Below are 20920 nucleotides of genomic sequence, written 5' to 3'. Positions count from 1 at the left end.
AAGTAGCCTAACAAATCAGATGTCCAACATAGCCTACTGTCAGCCATTGAATTTGACTAATTTGCGGAAACATGTGGATCATTGTTTCTCACAGAAAGACAGTGGACAAGAACGTAATATAATTGAATCACTGGTGGAGTTCCTTTTGCATCGCCTGGTGCTCCGGTTGAGTGTAGATGTCACTTAAGGACCAATGGAATGTTCTAAAATGAGAACTCTCCTCACCCGGGGAACCGGGCCATGCAAAACGAACTTGAGCACGGGCTGTCGAAACGCCTCCCCTTCAGATGTCAAATCGTACATTTAGGCTCCACAGAGGGAGCAATCTTTTCCGTGCTTCTCAGTCAGAGCGACAGAAACGCCCTGACGGAGATAGAGGGAGGGAGGGAAGGAGAGCGAGAGAGAGAGAGAGAGAGGGAGGGAGAAAGCCATTGAATTGAGAGAGAGAGAGAGAGAGAGAGAGAGAGAGAGAGAGAGAATAGCGGAGAGAGAGAGTAGCGGAGAGAGAAGTTTGTAGCCTACTGGAGAAATGTTGGTGGAGATAAATTGAAGCGGGAGGATAAGAAAAAACGCAATATTGTTTTTGAGTAAATCATAACTTTATTTATGAACTATTGTGTTAGAGAGAGAGACACAAATAGAGCATCCCGTTATCGAACAAATTGATCTGATGATCATGACGGCAGCTGTCGACATGAAACCGACGTTAACCATCATAAAGTCTGAAAGAATGGACGGTGAGTAAATCAACTTTTGAACTTTGACATAATATAACATTGTAATTACAGTAGCCTGCGCTCCGTATGTTTCATATTTTTCCCGGCCAGTTAGCGGCTTGCATTTCAAACTTTTGTAAGCCAAAATGCCGTCCTAAGTAGTGCAACATGTATCAGTGGAGGTGATAAGTATTTCCCTATGATAAAGCCATCATGTAGCCTAACGGGACATAATGTCCGCGTCCTATCGCATCTCAATAATCGTTGTGTATGCATGAACAAGACAACAGGTTTCGATAAATGTTTGTGGTTCCAGACAGTTGTGTTGGATAAAATAATGGACAAGGGAAAATGCATGTTTTACATTACTCTTATGCAATTTAGGTTACAGTACATTATGCTTGGTTCATAACCTACTCCTAACCTACAAAATGAATGATATCCCCCGTTTACATAGTTGTATTTCTTAATCTTCTATCTCATTTTCAGTAGACATGATGCAGGGACTATTCTGTCTATACCGGTCTAAAGCTATGTATCACAAGGCTAGACTGTAGGCTGCTGCTGCTGCTGAACCCTGCACTAGACTGACAATCATATTTCAGAGGATGAAGAGTTCATTTATGAGGAGACATGATTTAACTATTTTACCTGTATGAACACTTACTTCAGCTATGGTAAATAACATAAAACTAATGCAATCAGTGTGACATTGTGCATAAGCGTGTTAAAAATATATATTTTAATTTGACAGTTGACACATTTCCTCATTCATAAAAAGTTTGTTAATTTGAACACATGATTATTTATGGAGGTTTACAGTAGCCTTGTGCCTGTTGTGTATGCCTTTGGTATAATAGGAAAAAAAAACATCTGTCCAAATGATTTCCCTCTAGAGAGTAAGCCTTCTCTTTCATCCTGAGATCATGCCTCTCCGGGCACCTACTATCACAGTCCCATCTCCTCTCCCAATCACAGCCCATCTAACGGCCTCTCCCAGTCTCCCTCCCTGGCCACCCAGAGTTGCCCCAGCCCCAGCACAGGGGGGGTGGTGTGTGTCATATCAGGCATGCTGCTCTGTCTGCATGGGAGACCACGCCCAGTCATCAGTATTCCCCCTCTCCTTTCCCCCTCTCATCTCCTCCTTGTGCTGAGTGGTTTAGCTGGCGTCTCCAGAGAGAACCAGAGGCAGACGGTGGTGATGAGTGTGCAGGCCTAAGGGCTGGATATCTTGCCTGCTGCCCGTAAGGCCAGGTTGCACTAGGCTGTGGCATGGAGACAAGCCCACACAACACAGTGTTTGTGTCTGTATTTAGATCCTTGTGGTTTAATTCCCCTCAAAGTGACTCTGTTCTTTTACACAGAGAATCAGGCTGATTTCACTCTTTCTTCCTTCATTGATAGGTCTGACTGGGCTTTAGTAGCTAACATCAGGCTAATAATCAGACAAGTTTTTAGCTTCAGATGTGTGCCAGCTGTTAAGGTGGCAAAGGCTTGAGACGTCATGGAAACATAATACATACACTACACCGTAACCCGATACGCTGAAAAAAAGGAAGAACGTGTAATGACTCCTTGAGGTGAAGCACTGGTGATGTGTTCACCACTTTAATTCAGATTACACCTGCAGAAGGTGCGCACACACAGGAATGGTAACACACTCATATAAAAAAGTTGCTGACAGCTGCAGTGGGGTTGCCAAAACATACTGCTATCTTGCAAAGCCATTTCGCAATGCTAGCTCCCTCTTCCTCTGCCGACCATGTGTGCTGGGGTCAGGCTGTAGCTGCCAAGACTCTCTACATCAGACATACACATTCCGTCTACTCCTTCCCAGTTTCCATGTAGCTAGCTTCTCTCACTGCAAATAGGACAGTAGACCAATGGCCCACTGATGAACTGAACCCTTCCTGCTCTTTCGGATCCAAAGAGGAAATTGCAATGTTCCTCGTGGCTGGTTTATACCAGAACAGCCCTTTGTCTGTAAATGGTGGAAAGGGTTAAGTGAGCTATAGAGTGATGACACTTAGGCAGAGGATTTGGTTAGTAACATTTACACTAAGATACAGGTATAACCTTTTTCTGTCTCTTTTTCTCTCTATGCACACACACACACACACACACACACACACACACACACACACACACACACACACACACACACACACACACACACACACACACACACACACACACACACACACACACACAGCAAGACAATAGGATTAAGTGGTTGGAGTACATCTCATTGTCTTGTTTATTTTTCTATCTTTGTGAAGGTGCAGTGAGTGTCAGTTTACTGAAACTTTTTTTCACTCTATCCCACTGAGGTAATTATTTTTAAGTGCCTACAGGCTGTGGTGGAGGTTAGGGGTGATCCAAAACAAAGCTGTTTATATTCCACAAAGCAGGTTCCTGAGTTACAGTAGTGGTACTGACATAGTAGATCCTTCATTCCTACACACAAGTCAGATTCTTTGGGATTCCAAAAAGTAGTGCATATGATATATTGGGAAATGCAAGTGAAAGTTTTCCACATGCAAGTGAACACTTGGCAATAAAGTGCTGCTATATTGAATTAGATATAAGCTCAGTATAATGTAGAGCATGGTGCAGTAGCTGATTACCCCATGTATCAAGTAGCCATAACAAAACTAGAAAGCTATGGAGTGGAGCTGCCAAGGCTTAGATGAGTCCGATTTCTTCTCAAGATGGAGGGTGTCGGATTGCAAAATAACGGCCTCTTTTTCTGATTTCAAAAGAATGTAGCTTATGGCTTCTTTACAGGACTGTATATACACTATTCCTACCATCCTGTATAAGAACATGTGCTGTCCTGTACTGACTGAGTCCTCCCTGCATGGTCTAAGATCCCGCTCTCTCTGTTCGTCAGGTCTGCAGGTCAGGGTTAATTGACTGAGAGGTATGTGTGCGGCAGGCAGGACTGCTCGGTCGCAGTCTCCCTTTTATCTGATTAAGGCGCTGCTTGTCTTAACTGGCGCGCTGCACTACCGGGCCGGGCGGCTGCACTCAGAACCCCTTATGCCACCACACACCCTAGCCACACACAGCCAGCCATGGCCCTCAATGGGCCAGGAGCCAGAGGCGCGACCCATCTCTCCCCGGGTGGGTGCCTGTTGGCATGGTGAGGTGTGTTTTCCTCCTGGGCATGGTGGCTTGAATAAGCGTGTGTCGGCTGAAGGCTGGTTTGACGGTGTCAGCGCTCCTTCAGTAGTGGCGTATAAAATGCTAAATGTGCCCGTGTTTGATCCCGCCTGGCCACTTGGCAGCTGTGCAAACAGCGGTGGGGCGATTCAGCCTCCTCTGATGTGGGCTGCTGCTTCTGGACCCAACAGAACAAACACATTTGCTCAGGTCCATTTCACTTTGCTGAGTCAAGTAATGGCCAACCAGGATGTTAGATCAAGAGCACTTTTCGGTGCCTGGTATTTGGTGCTGTGCCCATAGTATTTAGACAGTGTTTACCTAAACAATGTCTCCATGATGCCAGGCTGCCATTGTGCCCAGTGCGCATTGGATGCCCAGTCTCCTGAATGGGCCACAGTCTAATTTTATGCAGAGCAGACGTTGGTAGAATGGTTGTCTATGAGGAGAAGTACTTTACTACTGGCCACAATGACCCAGTGTCTCTGCTGTGAATGGGCTGTGATGTCACCCTATAATATCATTAAATGGGTATCTCCTCCTCCCTCCTCTCCTCCTTCGTTCATTCATCTCTTTGACCGTGGTCTTCACCTGTTAATCTGTGAAATTTTATCATGAATGGGCAATATCGGGATGACTGCACGCATTCATTTAGCCTTTTAGAGTTTCGTCATATAAAATAGGTGTGCTACCTTGTGGATACATCAGTGTACTAAATAGTAAGCATATGTGGAGAGAGAGGGAGCAAGAAAGGCATTTGAAGGTGTGACATACTGTAAGATGTGCTGAAGCATAGGTATGTGTGGAATCAAGTTGAAAAATGTAATTTGGTTGTATAACGGTATGTGAACTTCTTGAAAGATAATTTATTTTGAATGTGTCAGAAACATCAGAGAAGATGAATCTCTTGGAGTGTAGCCTTCACCAATAAGCCTTCTCGAGACTGCAACCAAAACAAAGAAACAGCACGTCCCTGAGTTTTACATCCTCCCTCCTCTTTTCCATCCTCTCTGTGGGCCACATGAGCATCTCTCAGTCTAACGTCACCTCAGGCCTTGATGTGGCGTCGGCTTCTCTCATCCCAGCCGTCTGTCAGTCTCTGCTAATCACTGAGTCACAGCACCAGCCACACCACCGCATGCTACTGGCTGCCTCCTGCCGCCACAGGCCCTTCCTTTCCCCCATTAATCCACATTACTGGACTGACTGGGAGAGCTGACTGGGAACTGACTAGTGGTGGTCCACGCTGCCTCACCAAACCATGGCCAACCACCTCCCACGCATCCCACCATTCCCTGTGTGTGGCACTACATGTATTTCTGTCCCCATATTGCTGTTTTACAGTTCCTCATCAGGAGGTTGTTTGCCCAGAGTAAGAATACTTTGCCTGGTATACACATCAATCTGGTGTCCTCCGAGGCCAGCCCGGTCTTTTGTTTACGGCCAGCGGCCCAGATTTTCCTCTTTCCTTTTTGTATGCATTTTCTGTTTTCTGCAGACCACCTGTTTTTGGAGTCAGCATGAGTGCTGCTTTTGTAATCAGGCTAGTAGTGAACGTCCCATGAGCCACAGCTTGCGCTTTAATGTATGTCAACCCTACTATATCAGAGGGGTATTGACAAGCAGGTCTGCTCTACTTAGCAGGGACCAATAAGTAAAGTTGTGGCGGGGAAGGAGAGTTCTATGATGTAGGTGAGGCTCTGTGGCACTCTCATGTCGAGTCGGGCCTCAGTGACACAGGCACAGTCAAATCGGAGGCGCATGTGCCCTTACCTTGCTCTGGACCCCAAGGAGGGGAGGTTGGGGCCAGGGCTGTGGTTGGTTGAGAGTTGGGTGTTTGGAACAGCTGGATGCCTTAGCTTGGCCTGGCTCCTTCTCTCTCTTTCTTCATATCTGCATATTTGGGATGGAGTGAGTGGCCTGGCCTGGCAATCTCCAGACTGAGTGTTGCTAACGACAATTAATGTGGGCGTCTGGAGGAGGCCCAAGGGTCCGTCCTAATGAGAAGTTGACAGCGTTCACTTCCATCACTACAGAGCTGCTGGGACACAGTCCACTGGCAGTTTCTCATAAAACCACATGAAGAGGTCTCTCTACGTGCTCCTATCCTCAGCCCTCAGAGCTCAGACTCCAGTATGTTTTTTTGGGGAACTTCTTAGGAAGAAATGACAAATAGTGAGTAAATGATGACATTTATTTAGATAGACTGATTGCTTGCATTATGTTTACTCACGTCAAGAGGAACACAATGTTAAATTCAGTCATTCTTTGACGGTGTGAGTCACATCTACTCAATGTTTTGGATGAGTCTGTGTGTGTGAGTGTTTGCACGCTAGCATGCATGTGTCCCATGAGTTGCTGTTGTCCATCTGTTACACATCATTTGATCAGCACACACACAGCTATTTCATTTTGTCTGAAGTGTAGCATTGCGTCAAAAAACACCTACATTGAGATAGAGGTGAAAAGTAAGTAGATGTTTGATATGTTTTACAAATATATGATTGTTTGCCTCTCACTCAAACATCAATTTCAACTCTAAAACATCACTGTTCCATCGAAAATAGAGATGAATTAATGTATTTGAACTCCAACCGTTTTCTAAGGGGGCCACAGTCATTCTCTGACTCATTAGAGGCACACAAGAAAGCTGTGGGAAGCACATTAGTGATTGTTAAACACAAGAGGAATGTATGGCACGCAACATGAAAACAATGTGGTCTGGAGGGAATTTATTTATCCCCTGTCCATCTGTCGCCCATGCTCTAGAATGAGCAGAGCACATTGAGCTATTTGATGTAGAACTGTATCCATATAGTGTTTGTGTGCGTAGAGTGTCATAAACAGAACTGTGGAATGAATTAATATTCTGTTAATATGATGGCTTCCCTCTACTTTCAGGCGGTATCGCTTCCCGCCACATTTCAGAACAGTGTCAGGAAACTGTACTCACGGAATGTTGCAGTTTGGGCTGAAAACGGGACAGGCATGGTGGGTTTGTTAGAAGAATGCAAGCGAGCAAGTAAACTGTTTGTCAGATATGTGGTGTGTTTGATTTAATGCCTAAACAGTTCCCTCAGAGCATCCCCTGTGTGTTTACAACTGGGCTGGGGCCAGGGAAAGCTGCTACATGCCGCTAAGCTCACACCACCTGCTCTGCTCTCTGGCATGGTAGTCTAACAGCTAGCCAGAGCCCTGCTAACTCACAAAGAACACGGAGCAGCCCTTTCCTGCTTTTTTCCCATGTTTTTTTTGTCTTGGGTAGATTGAAGTGTTCTGAAATTTGCTGTAGGCGTTTTTCATAGGGAGCTGGGGCATTGCAAAATGTGTATGTATTTTTGCAGAGTGAGACATTTTGCAACCCAGTCGTCATTTCTACTTTGAAGACGTATAAAACCATCTGCTCTGTCTCTATGATTGAAGTATTGAGTGTATGATCGTGAGTAGCAAGACATGTAGGCGGCTGGCATGGATGGTGAGCATGAGCCATTAGTAAGAGCTTTGTCTCTGTTTTTCCCCCTCTGCTGTAAGCCGGGAATTTCCACCAGCTTTCAAGAGAAAAACTCAGCATCCACCAGGCATAGCCTTGGATCAATTGAAAAAGGCAGCTAATATCATCACACATGAACTGAGACTGGTAAACAATATGGACGAGTTAATGTACTTACCACACATCAGAAGCTAGAATTTCAAACATAGAGAAGAGAGAGAAATAGAGAAGAGAAGCTGTGGGGGCATTAGTCTCTGTTAGCCTCAGACCCTGGAGAGCTGTGTGTTTTGTATTGTAAAGAGAGACAGGCATACTGTAGTTATAGGTCTGGTCAACAGTAGTAGTAGTTACAGGTCTGGTCAACAGTAGTAGTAGTTACAGGTCTGGTCAACAGTAGTAGTAGTTACAGGTCTGGTCAACAGTAGTAGTAGTTACAGGTCTGGTCAACAGTAGTAGTAGTAGTTACAGGTCTGGTCAACAGTAGTAGTAGTAGTTACAGGTCTGGTCAACAGTAGTAGTAGTAGTTACAGGTCTGGTCAACAGTAGTAGTAGTAGTTACAGGTCTGGTCAAGTAGTAGTAGTAGTTACAGGTCTGGTCAGTAGTAGTAGTAGTTACAGGTCTGGTCAACAGTAGTAGTAGTTACAGGTCTGGTCAACAGTAGTAGTTATAGGTCTGGTCAACAGTAGTTACAGGTCTGGTAGTAGTAGTTATAGGTCTGGTCAACAGTAGTAGTAGTAGTAGTTACAGGTCTGGTCAACAGTAGTAGTAGTTACAGGTCTGGTCAACAGTAGTAGTAGTCATAGGTCTGGTAAACAGTAGTAGTAGTTACAGGTCTGGTCAACAGTAGTAGTAGTAGTTACAGGTCTTGTCAACAGTAGTAGTAGTAGTTACAGGTCTGGTCAACAGTAGTAGTAGTTACAGGTCTGGTCAACAGTAGTAGTAGTAGTTACAGGTCTTGTCAACAGTAGTAGTAGTAGTTACAGGTCTGGTCAACAGTAGTAGTAGTAGTTACAGGTCTGGTCAACAGTAGTAGTAGTAGTTACAGGTCTGGTCAACAGTAGTAGTAGTAGTTACAGGTCTGGTCAACAGTAGTAGTAGTAGTTACAGGTCTGGTCAACAGTAGTAGTAGTAGTTACAGGTCTGGTCAACAGTAGTAGTAGTAGTTATAGGTCTGGTCAACAGTAGTAGTAGTAGTTACAGGTCTGGTCAACAGTAATAGTAGTTACAGGTCTGGTCAACAGTAGTAGTAGTAGTCATAGGTCTGGTAAACAGTAGTAGTAGTCATAGGTCTGGTAAACAGTAGTAGTAGTTACAGGTCTGGTCAACAGTAGTAGTAGTAGTAGTTACAGGTCTTGTCAACAGTAGTAGTAGTAGTTACAGGTCTGGTCAACAGTAGTAGTAGTTACAGGTCTTGTCAACAGTAGTAGTAGTTACAGGTCTTGTCAACAGTAGTAGTAGTTACAGGTCTTGTCAACAGTAGTAGTAGTTACAGGTCTGGTCAACAGTAGTAGTAGTAGTTACAGGTCTGGTCAACAGTAGTAGTAGTAGTTACAGGTCTGGTCAACAGTAGTAGTAGTAGTTACAGATCTGGTCAACAGTAGTAGTAGTAGTTACAGGTCTGGTCAACAGTAGTAGTAGTTACAGGTCTGGTCAACAGTAGTAGTAGTTACAGGTCTTGTCAACAGTAGTAGTAGTAGTTATAGGTCTGGTCAACAGTAGTAGTAGTGGTAGTAGTAGTTACAGGTCTGGTCAACAGTAGTAGTAGTTACAGGTCTGGTCAACAGTAGTAGTAGTAGTCATAGGTCTGGTAAACAGTAGTAGTAGTCATAGGTCTGGTAAACAGTTGTAGTAGTTACAGGTCTGGTCAACAGTAGTAGTAGTAGTTACAGGTCTGGTCAACAGTAGTAGTAGTAGTTACAGGTCTGGTCAACAGTAGTAGTAGTAGTTACAGGTCTGGTCAACAGTAGTAGTAGTAGTAGTTACAGGTCTGGTCAACAGTAGTAGTAGTAGTTACAGGTCTGGTCAACAGTAGTAGTAGTAGTTACAGGTCTGGTCAACAGTAGTAGTAGTAGTTACAGGTCTGGTCAACAGTAGTAGTAGTAGTTACAGGTCTGGTCAACAGTAGTAGTAGTAGTAGTTACAGGTCTGGTCAACAGTAGTAGTAGTAGTTACAGGTCTGGTCAACAGTAGTAGTAGTAGTTACAGGTCTGGTCAACAGTAGTAGTAGTAGTTACAGGTCTGGTCAACAGTAGTAGTAGTAGTTACAGGTCTGGTCAACAGTAGTAGTAGTAGTTACAGGTCTGGTCAACAGTAGTAGTAGTAGTTACAGGTCTGGTCAACAGTAGTAGTAGTAGTTACAGGTCTTGTCAACAGTAGTAGGAATAGTTACAGGTCTTGTCAACAGTAGTAGTAGTAGTTACAGGTCTGGTCAACAGTAGTAGTAGTAGTAGTTACAGGTCTGGTCAACAGTAGTAGTAGTAGTAGTTACAGGTCTGGTCAACAGTAGTAGTAGTAGTAGTTACAGGTCTGGTCAACAGTAGTAGTAGTAGTTACAGGTCTGGTCAACAATAGTAGTAGTTACAGGTCTGGTCAACAGTAGTAGTAGTAGTTACAGGTCTTGTCAACAGTAGTAGTAGTACTTACAGGTGTGGTCAACAGTAGTAGTAGTTACAGGTCTGGTCAACAGTAGTAGTAGTTACAGGTCTGGTCAACAGTAGTAGTAGTTACAGGTCTGGTCAACAGTAGTAGTAGTTACAGGCCTGGTCAACAGTAGTAGTCGTTACAGGCCTGGTCAACAGTAGTAGTAGTTACAGGTCTGGAGGCTGAGCACCACAGGCTTGTGAAGGGAGTGGGCAGACAGCGGTGGAGCCCTAAGAATAGCTGCAGTGTTCCAACAGGGAGGGATGGATGGATGGTGAGATAGCCCCAGCCTGTGACCTCAGAGCAGCGCCTGGGCTGGCCCTCATCTGGCCCTGGCCCATGGTCAGTCCTGCTGTAACGCAACTACTCTGCCTGCCCGGCAGCTTCCTCTAGCGAGTGCCGAGTGGCCTCTTCTATTACTGTCTCTGGCCTTCACATGGGAATCCAAATAGCGGTAGAACAAGCGGTCCTCTCAGGACATAGACTGCCCTCTGAACCCCTACCCCCCCAACTTCATTCCCCTGCTGAATGGTCTCTCTTTATGTCAGCAGGGTTTATGACCCTTCGCTCCCAGACTGGGACTGATAGGAATCCCCATCAAAGCTCTCTCAGATAGCTGTGTCACCTCTGGACATGGGGTCCCTGAGTGAGTAGGACCCCCTGGTGGTACCCACCACGCTGCCTAATAACCTATATTAGCCGTGGAGGGATATTTTTCATAAAGGGATTAACCGGGGTTGGCCCTGAAATGACCGACCCGCTCAACCCACAACTAACCTCTCTATTTCTTTCTTGGAAGTGACACCTTAGTCTCAGGAAGTGTACCCTCTCGCATACTTAAATACAGCCTTACAGTGCTGCAGAGAGAGAGAAAGAGAGGTGTATTGTCAGCCACGGATGTTAATCTCACAACGGACTGAAATAAATCAGCCCTTTATGGCTTTAAAAGCATTTCACTGCTGAAATATTTGACAGTCCACTGAATAGCCCCATAGATATTCTACCCACTTTGATCGCACACCCACTGTCTTTCTCTCACACACACACAGTGACAGACCTAAATGGACACGCACACATTTATACACACTCAGTCTAGGTCTATTTATAGCCACATGATAGCACAGTGTCTCTTTCTCCCATTGTGTGGGTGGAAGTTGCCTGCTCCATGCATATTGAGGCAGCGTCGTAGCAGGGGGTTTATGAATGAACACAGCAGTCTCAGCCAGAGACAGCATCGTAGCAGGGGGTTTATGAATGAACACAGCAGTCTCAGCCAGAGACAGCATCGTAGCAGGGGGTTTATGAATGAACGCAGCAGTCTCAGCCAGAGACAGCATCGTAGCAGGGGTTTATGAATGAACACAGCAGTCTCAGCCAGAGACAGCATCGTAGCAGGGGGTTTATGAATGAACGCATCAGTCTCAGCCAGAGACAGCATCGTAGCAGGGGTTTATGAATGAACACGGCAGTCTCAGCCAGAGGCAAGGAGGAGAGGCAAGGAGGAGAGGCAAGGAGGAGAGGCAAGGAGGAGAGGCAAGGAGGAGAGGCAAGGAGGAGAGGCAAGGAGGAGAGGCAAGGAGGAGGCACCGTTCCAAACACTGAGAGTGTGTGAGAGCAGAGGGAGCACTTTGAGGCCTGTGATCAACTCGCATTACTGCTCAATGACTCATCCTTCCAGTCTCCCTGCACTCCCCTCACCCACCCTACCCCATCCGCCTTGGTCTGCCGCACCCCAGCCCCACCACGGTTCCTTAGGGCCATGGCCCTGGCCACAAAATCCCAATTTCACGCCCTCGCTCCGGCGCACAGGCAAAGACGGCTGCTAATTTGGTTCACGTGTGCCTCCCTCCTCCTCCTGTTCCCCACTGCTAACAGACCTGGGGGCCAGAGGTGTGGACTGGAACCTTTTGTCTGCAGGGAAGGTTAACTGGGGGAAGGGCGATGGCTATTCCGGCACGCACAACATCCATTCAGTAGGTGTCTCTCGGGACAGATATCATAGTGGCACTCTGTACACCAACCACTCACTGACATTACTCACAGGATGACACCAGAGCAGTGGCTGTCAATATATTTTACAGTATATCTACAGCACATCTCTCTCCCAATGTCTGTCAATGATTATATAGTCCCATTTTACATACCACTTCTAATTCAAATTGGAATGATCCGTATGTTCTCTTAATTGGCAGGCAATAAAACGATTTACCACAAGCCACATGCAGGCACGGGCCTTCCTTTCTCCACTCTGTAATCTAAGTTGTGGGTGTCATAGATCACCAACCTTACCCTCCTTCTGTCATAATCACACCCCATATTAAACCCAATCACACTGTCAGGCCACTAAATGGATGGGTCTTATCCTATGATAGACTACCACTCTGTGTTAGAGGTGGCTGGCGGATGCTTATTAACGCTCAGTGATAGTGACCTGCTCTGCCCAGCCTGCCATAATGGGACTCCCAGGCATTGAAACCATATCAGGAAATCCATCTTTTAGCAGAGACTCTAGACCCAAGCCAGCCTCCCCAGTTAATGGATGGACAGTACATTAGCTATCTTACAGAGAACTGCATAGGCTGTTTCGAGAGGGAGTGAGCACCATTCTCAGTATACTGTATGAAATGTAATCATTTGTAATGTGTTAAACAGAATCATATTCAGTTCCGACTATAGGAGCTTCATGCACCAGGAAATATCATGTTGAAGTTAAAACATGAATGTTATGCAGTACAGACACATGCACATTGGTTAAGTACAGACACACGCACATTGGTTAAGTACAGACACACGCACATTGGTTAAGTACAGACACACGCACATTGGTTAAGTACAGACACACGCACATTGGTTAAGTCAAAGCTAGGACACCTGTCTTTTCTAGGTTTTTAAAACTGCCTGTTTCAGCTGGTGGGCATCTGAATGATCTGAAGCCCCACCTGCTCACCCAGAGGGAGCTATGTGTGTCTTTGAGTTGGTTTGAAAGTGCAGACAAATTCCGCTCGATCCATCTAAAATAAAATGCAACATTCCCTCAGTCTTTGCCTTAGAAAGTTATCAAAGCCCAGGCACAGTCGGACTCTGAGCATGCTCCACCTCATCTCAGACTGCGACCGCTCTCCGCTAGTGCTATCTAACACTACATAGTTACTCAACAACCAGCCGCCTTGGTGAAGACGGTCAAGATGACCGTGCAGTCAGGGACATGGTGTACGCTATACAGTCAGGTCTTGTTTTATTTTCATTTCAGAATGCTTTCAGAATCGGAGCCTGTTTTGCTGTGTGATGTCGAGGGCCTTGTCTGACAAAAGCCTCTTCAGTCTTTTGCAATATGATACTAAAATAGCTTGATACTGTAGAAACGTGTAACCTAGCCAACAGAGTGGATACTCTAATATGCAGTATAATCAGGTCTTCCAAATGGAGAGAGAGGGAGCATGGAGGCCTAATCCAATCACACACCGGCAGTGTTACGGTTCGCCTCCATTTGGGCACTCTGCATAATGTGGCCTGTCAGCTTCCAGCAGTTAGACAGAGAGAGAGCCTTGGGTTCCAGTCAGGCAGTGTTGGGTTACAGTTCCACAGCCCAAAGAGGAGAGATGGCTGTTGGGCATTCCATACGAAGTCGGGAACATTGACGAGCATTGAAAACACGCATGAACTGCACATCGCCAAGGTCTCCCCTTCGCTGGGCTGGCAGATCAAACCAGGGCAGAGATGCCAGAACATCTGTGGCGTTGAGAGACAGCAGAGTGGTGACAAAACATTTCCAATCTCCCTCCGGGCCTGCTTGTGATCTGGTAGTTTACCTCACACGGCGAGGGGTGATAGAGACAGAGTGACATACAGCCATGGTAATCATTTATGCCTTTCTTTGTTATGAAATGCGATGTGGGGATTTCTATATTTATTCACAGTAGATTGTCTGTCTCTCTGTCTGTCTCTCTGTCTGTTTGTCTCTCTCTCTCTCTCTTTTCATGTCATTGTTTTTTCAGACTGTTGCCGTCTGGATCCAAGTAGAGTTTTAGCACTCTAGTCTAGCTCTCCTGCCCTGGGGGCTTTCCCTCTCCCCCTCCCTCCATCCACCCCTCTGTAATCTGGTAGAGTTGAATTAGATCAGTGCGAGTCATCAGGCACTGTTTAAAGCCATCAAAGAGTGCTCTGTCTCCTGCTGTGGGCCCACTGGCTGTGAGGGAAGAACAGTGAGACTGTGTGTCTGGGACCCCAGAAACACCCCTCACCCTCCATACACCCCCTCGACTCCCTCTAGCCTGGCAGGGCTCAGGGTGACATCATCACCTCGTCCCTAACCCCTGACCCTTGCCGTTTGACCACCGTGGTGTCAGGGTGATAGTAAACCCTCTGTGTGTCAAGGGAGGACATAGTTAGGAGGTCACAGTGGCCACTGATAGGTATTAACCCCACCTTGTGAGTCCCACCCAGGGTGTGACCAGGTCAGTGAGAATGGCCTCTGAAAGCCTCTTAAAGCCCTTCTACCTTGTCCATGTGTGAGTCATTCATGTATTATATTGCCAAACAAACAACCCTTCCCTTGAGGTACTGTGACAACAAGGAGAGTGGAAGCTGGAGCATGTGTTGTTTGTGTACACACGTATCTGACCAATGTGTTTGCGGCAGCTACCTTATAATTGATTCTCTCCCAAGTTGATACACTGTCTGTCTGGACAGTGTGTGTGTGTGTGGCCCTGTGCTCTGTCTCTGACTGCTAGTCTCCCTCTCCTGTGTGACTGACAGATCTGGAGTGTGGAGATGTGCCCCTGCTCACTCCAGGGAGTAAAGAGATGATGTCGCAGGCTCTGAAGGACACGTTCAGCGGCTTCACAAAGGAACAGCAACGACTGGCTATTCCCAAAGGTAAGGCACTTAAATAAGGGATTACTTTCTCTTTTTGTGTCTTTCTCTCTATTTCTCTTTCTCTCCCTCTGTTTCTTGTTCTACCTCTCACTTTACATGTATATTTTTAGATGAACCACTGTGACATGTTTCCATATACACACTCAAAACCTAAACCCCTCCTCTCAGTATGACTAAGGATAGCTTAGTGGTGACATTATATTCAAAATGACAGATTGAGTGTACTGGTTGTCAGACAGACTGTAAGAATCAGAGAAAGCCAGGGTAGAGAGACAGACAAAAATGATTCATTATGGTTCCTCGATTGAGGCATACCACAGAGCTCATCATTTTGGTATTAGCAGGTCTATATTGGGATTCCCCAGTCCAGCCCTCCCAGGCAGTCTGCAAGTAGCTGGGGTTTCACTGACAGTCTATTGTTGCTGTCACCACGTATCTGCACCACTTCTCCTCTTACCTCTAATAGCAACAGCAGGTCTAAAATCATGACCCACTGAAACTGCTAATGAAAATGAATGTGCTCGTGAAATGGCTCTGTGGCCTGATAATACCTCATCTCTAGTTCAGGGGAGTGTAGATTTAAACCAGAGGAGTGGAGTGTAGGTATTTTGTGACCATGTATATGACTGTGACCTCGGGTAGCACTTCAGTGACATGTCCCTCTCTCTCCCCCCATGTCCCTCTCAGACCCCAGGCAGTGGACAGAGAGCCACGTGGGAGAGTGGCTGACGTGGACGGTGAATGAGTTCAGCCTGAAGAGTGTGGACTTCCACAAGTTTTGTATGAACGGGGCCAGTCTGTGTGCTTTGGGGAAGGAACGTTTCCTGGATCTAGCGCCTGACTTTGTGGGCGACATTCTCTGGGAACATCTAGAGATGCTTCAGAAAGGTAGGCCCAGGCTGTAGCATGATTGTACTACAGTACCCATAATGCTCCGTACAACATATCAATCAGCGTTGGGCTCAAATTGAATTGTAGTCATTTAATATTCAGAAATGTCAAAACTTTTTATATAAATACTTTTCAGTTTATTGAGAAGTAATTTAAAAAATAAATGCCTTTGATATATTATTAAATTGTGATTTCTCTTTACTTCCTGAATTGACTACCTTCAATGAAAAATTGAGCCCAACCCTGGTATCAATCACAAGCCTCAGAAATGCTTACTGTTCCTGTCACATTAGCTGCAGTGTGTATTGAAGCACAGCGTTGTCTATCTTTGTGCAAAACAATTTCAAGTGTTAGCGCTGTTAGCGTTTACCTGGTAATCTGAGACGAAGAGGAAGACCTCCCTTTCCTCCTGGTCCTCCTGATATTTAATCAGCTATTCCCAACCATACTGGATGCAGTGTGTTTATGGCTATTATACGATACATGAAATCAATGACGGGGTCAGTGACAGTTGATATCTATTTTTCATGAAGAAGACACAAAGCATTTCCCTGTCAACGGCCTGTCCTCTACCTTCCAGGAGTCCCACTATACCTCAGACTACTTTGTCAGTAAGTATCACTGAGGGGATAACATCCTATGTACTGTAAATAAACTGGCTCTAATGCATCAATGGTCTGTTAATCCCTCTCTATCTTTCTCTCCTCCTCCCTTTCTCTCCCCCCTCTCTCTCTCCTCATCCACCTCCTACTCCTGTATTTCTCCAGGCTATGGCGTTGAACATGCCCAGTGCGTTCCTCCCTCTGAATACTCCGAGCCGGGCTTCATCACAGAGTCCTACCAGACCCTTCACCCAATCAGCTCAGAGGACCTGCTGTCACTCAAGTACGAAAGTGAATACCCCAACGTCATCCTCCGGGACATGCCCCTCAACCCACTTCAGGGGGACTACTTCTCCGTCAAACAGGAGGTGGTCTCCCCCGACAACATGTGTGTGGGCCGCATCAGCAGAGGTGAGGGGTTACACACAAGATAGTGAAGGAAATGGTTGGAAATCAAGGTTTAGTGTAGTGTGGCTGTTACAGCTGCTCTATTTTAAGTGCCCTATCTCTAAGAGGAACAAGTTAACTTGGGTAACTTGGGGCCAATACTTGAGTAGGCCTTTAGTCCATGTCTCAGTTCTGCATAAGACTGAGACTCTGATTCAATCTGATTCAATCCATACAGTATGATTCTATGATAGATATGATTTGTGTGAGTTGAGGTCTAGCTAATTGTGTTGGGTTCGTGAACATCACAGTGTGCGTGTGATTTTGCTGATGTTCTCCAGTCTTGCCCTGCCACATCACTGCATGCACCAGGATAGTAGAAAGGAGGCCCTATAGCTGGCTTGTGGATCAAGCAAACTCACCTTGAGGAGAAAATAAATTGTTTGTGTCAAGAGTGAGAAGTGAATAAAGCCACACGGTTCATTAGAGCTGTCTGTCCCTATAGCTTTCATGTAAAACAGCTCAAGCGAGGTAACCTTAAAAAACAACCACATTTTTTTTGTCTCTCTCAACTTTCTCATCTCTGTTTCTCACATCTCAACCTTGAGGTTGTTCTCAGCAAGCAAGGACAGAGAGTGACAGAGTGTCAGAGAGCGTGGGTTTTCTTTCTCATAAACCACTCTGTTTACTTTATCACATGCACATCTGGTTGCTTTCCCACTGATCGTTTGGAGAAGAATTAACAGTGTGGTTTACATTGATACCAATAAAGCTGGGATTTTCTTCTCAAATCCCCCAGCTGAACAAATGAATAGGGGGTATCATGGATTTTACTGTACACAGGACCAATTCAGTGGACTGACTGGGCATTCGCCTGCAAGGTATGTCCAGGCCTCGTACATAATAAATCCCAGGGTTTTTGGCAGCGCATTGTGCTTTCTCAATGTGGGAAAGTATTTGTGGCACCACCGAAAACCACACGTGGCTTCAATTTGTGCAATAGAAGATTTCAGCATCAGTCGAGGCACTGGATTATCTTTCATTCTTTAATAGCTCTCAGTTGAAATGCTCCTCTTATCTTTGCCGAGGCCAGAAATAGCAATTCAATTTGTATTGATCTTCTTCCAATTAGACCAAATCAAATGCCAGTTGCGTATGCTAAACTGAGGTGTGAAATGAAGGGGCCAAGACCATACATTGCGTTATACAGAACAAAGAAGCTCAGTGAGAGTGTAATTTACTGCCAATGTCTAATGTGTATTCCTGCTATAACTATTGTCCTCTGTCAAATCGTAATGTCCCTGCTCAAAACGATTTACTTTCAGACAATTATATTATCATTCCCTCTCACACTATGAGACAATACAACTAACAGCTTCTGCTCTCCCCCTCTCTGTCTCTCAGGTAAGCTGGGAGGCCAGGACTCGTTTGAGAGCATTGAGAGCTTTGAAAGCTGTGACCGTCTGACCCAGTCCTGGAGCAGCCAGTCTTCCTTCAACAGTCTGCAGCGCGTCCCATCCTACGACAACTTTGACTCCGAGGACTACCCCAACGCCCTACATGGACACAAGCCCAAGGGAACCTTCAAGGACTACGTCAGGGAGCGCTCAGACCTCAGCAAGGACAAACCTGTTATCCCCGCCGCAGCACTCGCAGGATACACAGGTCAGACGAAATTAATAAATAAATGATGTCATCAATAAATCCATCAATCAAATGTATTAATAAAGCCCTTTTACGTCAGCAGTTGTCACAAAGTGCTTATGCCAGAAACCCAGCTAAAAACCCCAAACAACAAGCAATGCAAATGTAGAAGCACAGTGGCTAGGAAAAACTCTCTAGCAAGGCAGAAATCTAGGAAGAAACCTAGAGAGGAACCTGGCTCTGAGGGGTAGCCAGTCCTCTTCTGGCTGTGCCGGGTTGAGATTATAAGAGTACATGGCCATTGAGGCCAGATTGTTCTTCAAGATGATCAAATGTTCATAGATGACCAGCAGGATCAAATAATAATAATCACAGTGGTTGTAGAGGGTGCAACAGGTCAGCACATCACGAGTAAATGTCAGTTGGCTTTTCATAGCCATAGCATTCAGAGGTCAAGACAGCAGGTGCAGTAGAGCGCGAGATAGAGGGAGAGTCGAAAACAGCATGTCCGTGACAAGGTAGCATGTCCACTGAACAGACTATTGCAGCATAGATACTGGGGGCTGAGATGGGGGTTGGGGGACACTGTGGCCCTGGCCGACGACCAGGCAGGATATACCTCCACCCACTTTGCCAAAGCAACAGACCACCAACATACTACCCTGAGACAAGGCTGAGTATAGCCCACGAAGATCTCCTGCACCGCACAAGCCCGTGGGGGAGCAAGACCGGACATATCCTAGGGACGGCATGGCGTAGCACTAGTAAGCTAGTGGCTCAGCCCCTTTAATAGGGTTAGAGGCAGAGAATCCCAGTGGAGAGAGGGGAGCGGCCAGGCAGAGACAGCAAGGGTGGTTCGTCATTCCAGTGCCTTGCCGTTCACCTTCGCACCCCTGGACCAGACTACACTCAATCATAGGACCTACTGAAGAGATGACTCTTCAGTAGGTCACACATCATCTCTTCACCATGAAGAGATGACTCTTCAGTAAAGACTTAAAGGTTGAGACCGTGTCTGCGTCTCCTACATGGATAGGCAGACCATTCCATGAAAATTGAGCTCTAAGCTCTGCCTCCAGCTGTTTGCTTCAAAATTTTAGGGAAATTGATGAGGTCTGCGTCTTGTGACCATAGCGTAATGTGTAGGTATGTATGTATGTATAGCAGGACCAAATCGGAGAGATGGGTAGGAGCAAGTCCATGTAATGCTTTGTAGGTTAGCAGTAAAACATTGAAATCAGCCCTAGCCTCAACAGGATGGCTAGCACTGGAGTAATATGATACACATTTTTGTCAAGATTCTAGCAGCCGTATTTACCACTAACTGAAGTTTATTTAGTTCTTTATCCAGGTAGCCGGAGAGTAGAGCATTGCAGTAGTCTAATCTAGAAGTGAGAAATGTATGAATTAGCTTTTCTGCATAATTTTTGAACAAAAAGTTTGATTTTTGCAATGTTATGATGATGGGGAAAAACCTCCAATTGAAATATTCTTTATTATGTTCCTCAAAAGAGAGAGCAGGGTCCAGAGTAACGCCAAGGTCCTTCACAGCTTTATTTGAAACGACTGTACAACCATCAATATTAATTGTCAGATCAAACAACAGATATCTTTGTTTCTTGGGATCTCGATCTAGCATCTCTGTTTGTCCAAGTTTAAAAGTAAAACATTTGCTGACACACAGGTTTCCAGGGTAGGCCATTTTTCGGCTTCACCATGTTTCATCGAAATGTACAGCTGTGTGTCGTCCTCATAGCAGTGAAAGTTAACATTGTGTTTCTGAATGACATCACCAAGAGGCAGAATATATAGTGAAAACAAGTGGTCCTAAAACGGAACCTTGAGGAACACCAAAACTTGCAATTGATTTGTCAGAGGACAAATCATCCACAGAGATTATTGATATCTTTCTGACAGATAAGATCTAAACCAAGGAAGAACTTTTCCGTGTAGACCAATTAGGGTTTCCAATCTCTCCAAAAGAATATGTTGATCGATGGTGTCAAAAGCAGGTCTAGGAGCACGAGGACAGATGCAGAGCCTCGGTCTGATGCCATTTATAGGTAATTTACCACCTTCACGAGTGTAGTCTCCATGTTTTGATGGGGTCTACAACTAGAGTGTAGCGTTTTGTATACATGAAGACAGCTTTTAAATTTTGGGGGGGAGGGGAATGGGAGATTCAATTTAGGCCAATCATTTTTTACATTTCCCGGGTCAAGGCTTGGCTTTTTCAAGAGAGGCTTCATTACTGCCTTGGTTAGTGAGTTTGGTACACATCCGGAGGACAGGGAGACGTTTATTATATTCAACATAGGAGGGCCAAGCACAGGAAGTATCTCTTTCAAGTAGTCTAGTTGGAATAGGGTCCAGTATGCAGCTGGAAGGTTTAGAGGCCATGACTATTTGTGTGAATGTGTCAACAGATTCAGCATTAAAAAACTTGAGTATCTCCAGTGATCCTATGTCCTGGCAGTTCTGTGCAGATTCAGGACAACTGAGCTGTGGA

At 45.5% G+C, this 20920-nt stretch overlaps 1 protein-coding gene across 3 annotated transcripts in view; it reads left to right on the top strand.

The window, feature by feature from the left end:
* The window catches only part of LOC112267185 (protein c-ets-1-B), a 42641-nt gene that overhangs the window by 11810 nt on the left and 9911 nt on the right, over positions 1-20920 (top strand). For 2 of the 3 annotated variants that reach the window (XM_024445379.2, XM_024445378.2), the window contains exons 4-8: positions 14768-14887; positions 15575-15775; positions 16312-16389; positions 16546-16791; positions 18172-18432. In XM_024445379.2, coding sequence (XP_024301147.2) covers positions 14768-14887; positions 15575-15775; positions 16312-16389; positions 16546-16791; positions 18172-18432 — 906 coding nt within the window. Of the gene's footprint in view, positions 1-425; positions 738-14767; positions 14888-15574; positions 15776-16311; positions 16390-16545; positions 16792-18171; positions 18433-20920 lie in introns of those variants that run through there. The other variant, XM_024445380.2, reaches the window with a different exon arrangement.

The sequence above is a fragment of the Oncorhynchus tshawytscha genome, linkage group LG14 (assembly GCF_018296145.1).
Source record: "Oncorhynchus tshawytscha isolate Ot180627B linkage group LG14, Otsh_v2.0, whole genome shotgun sequence".
NCBI lineage: Eukaryota > Metazoa > Chordata > Actinopteri > Salmoniformes > Salmonidae > Oncorhynchus > Oncorhynchus tshawytscha.
This window is presented reverse-complemented; position numbering and strand designations above follow the sequence as displayed.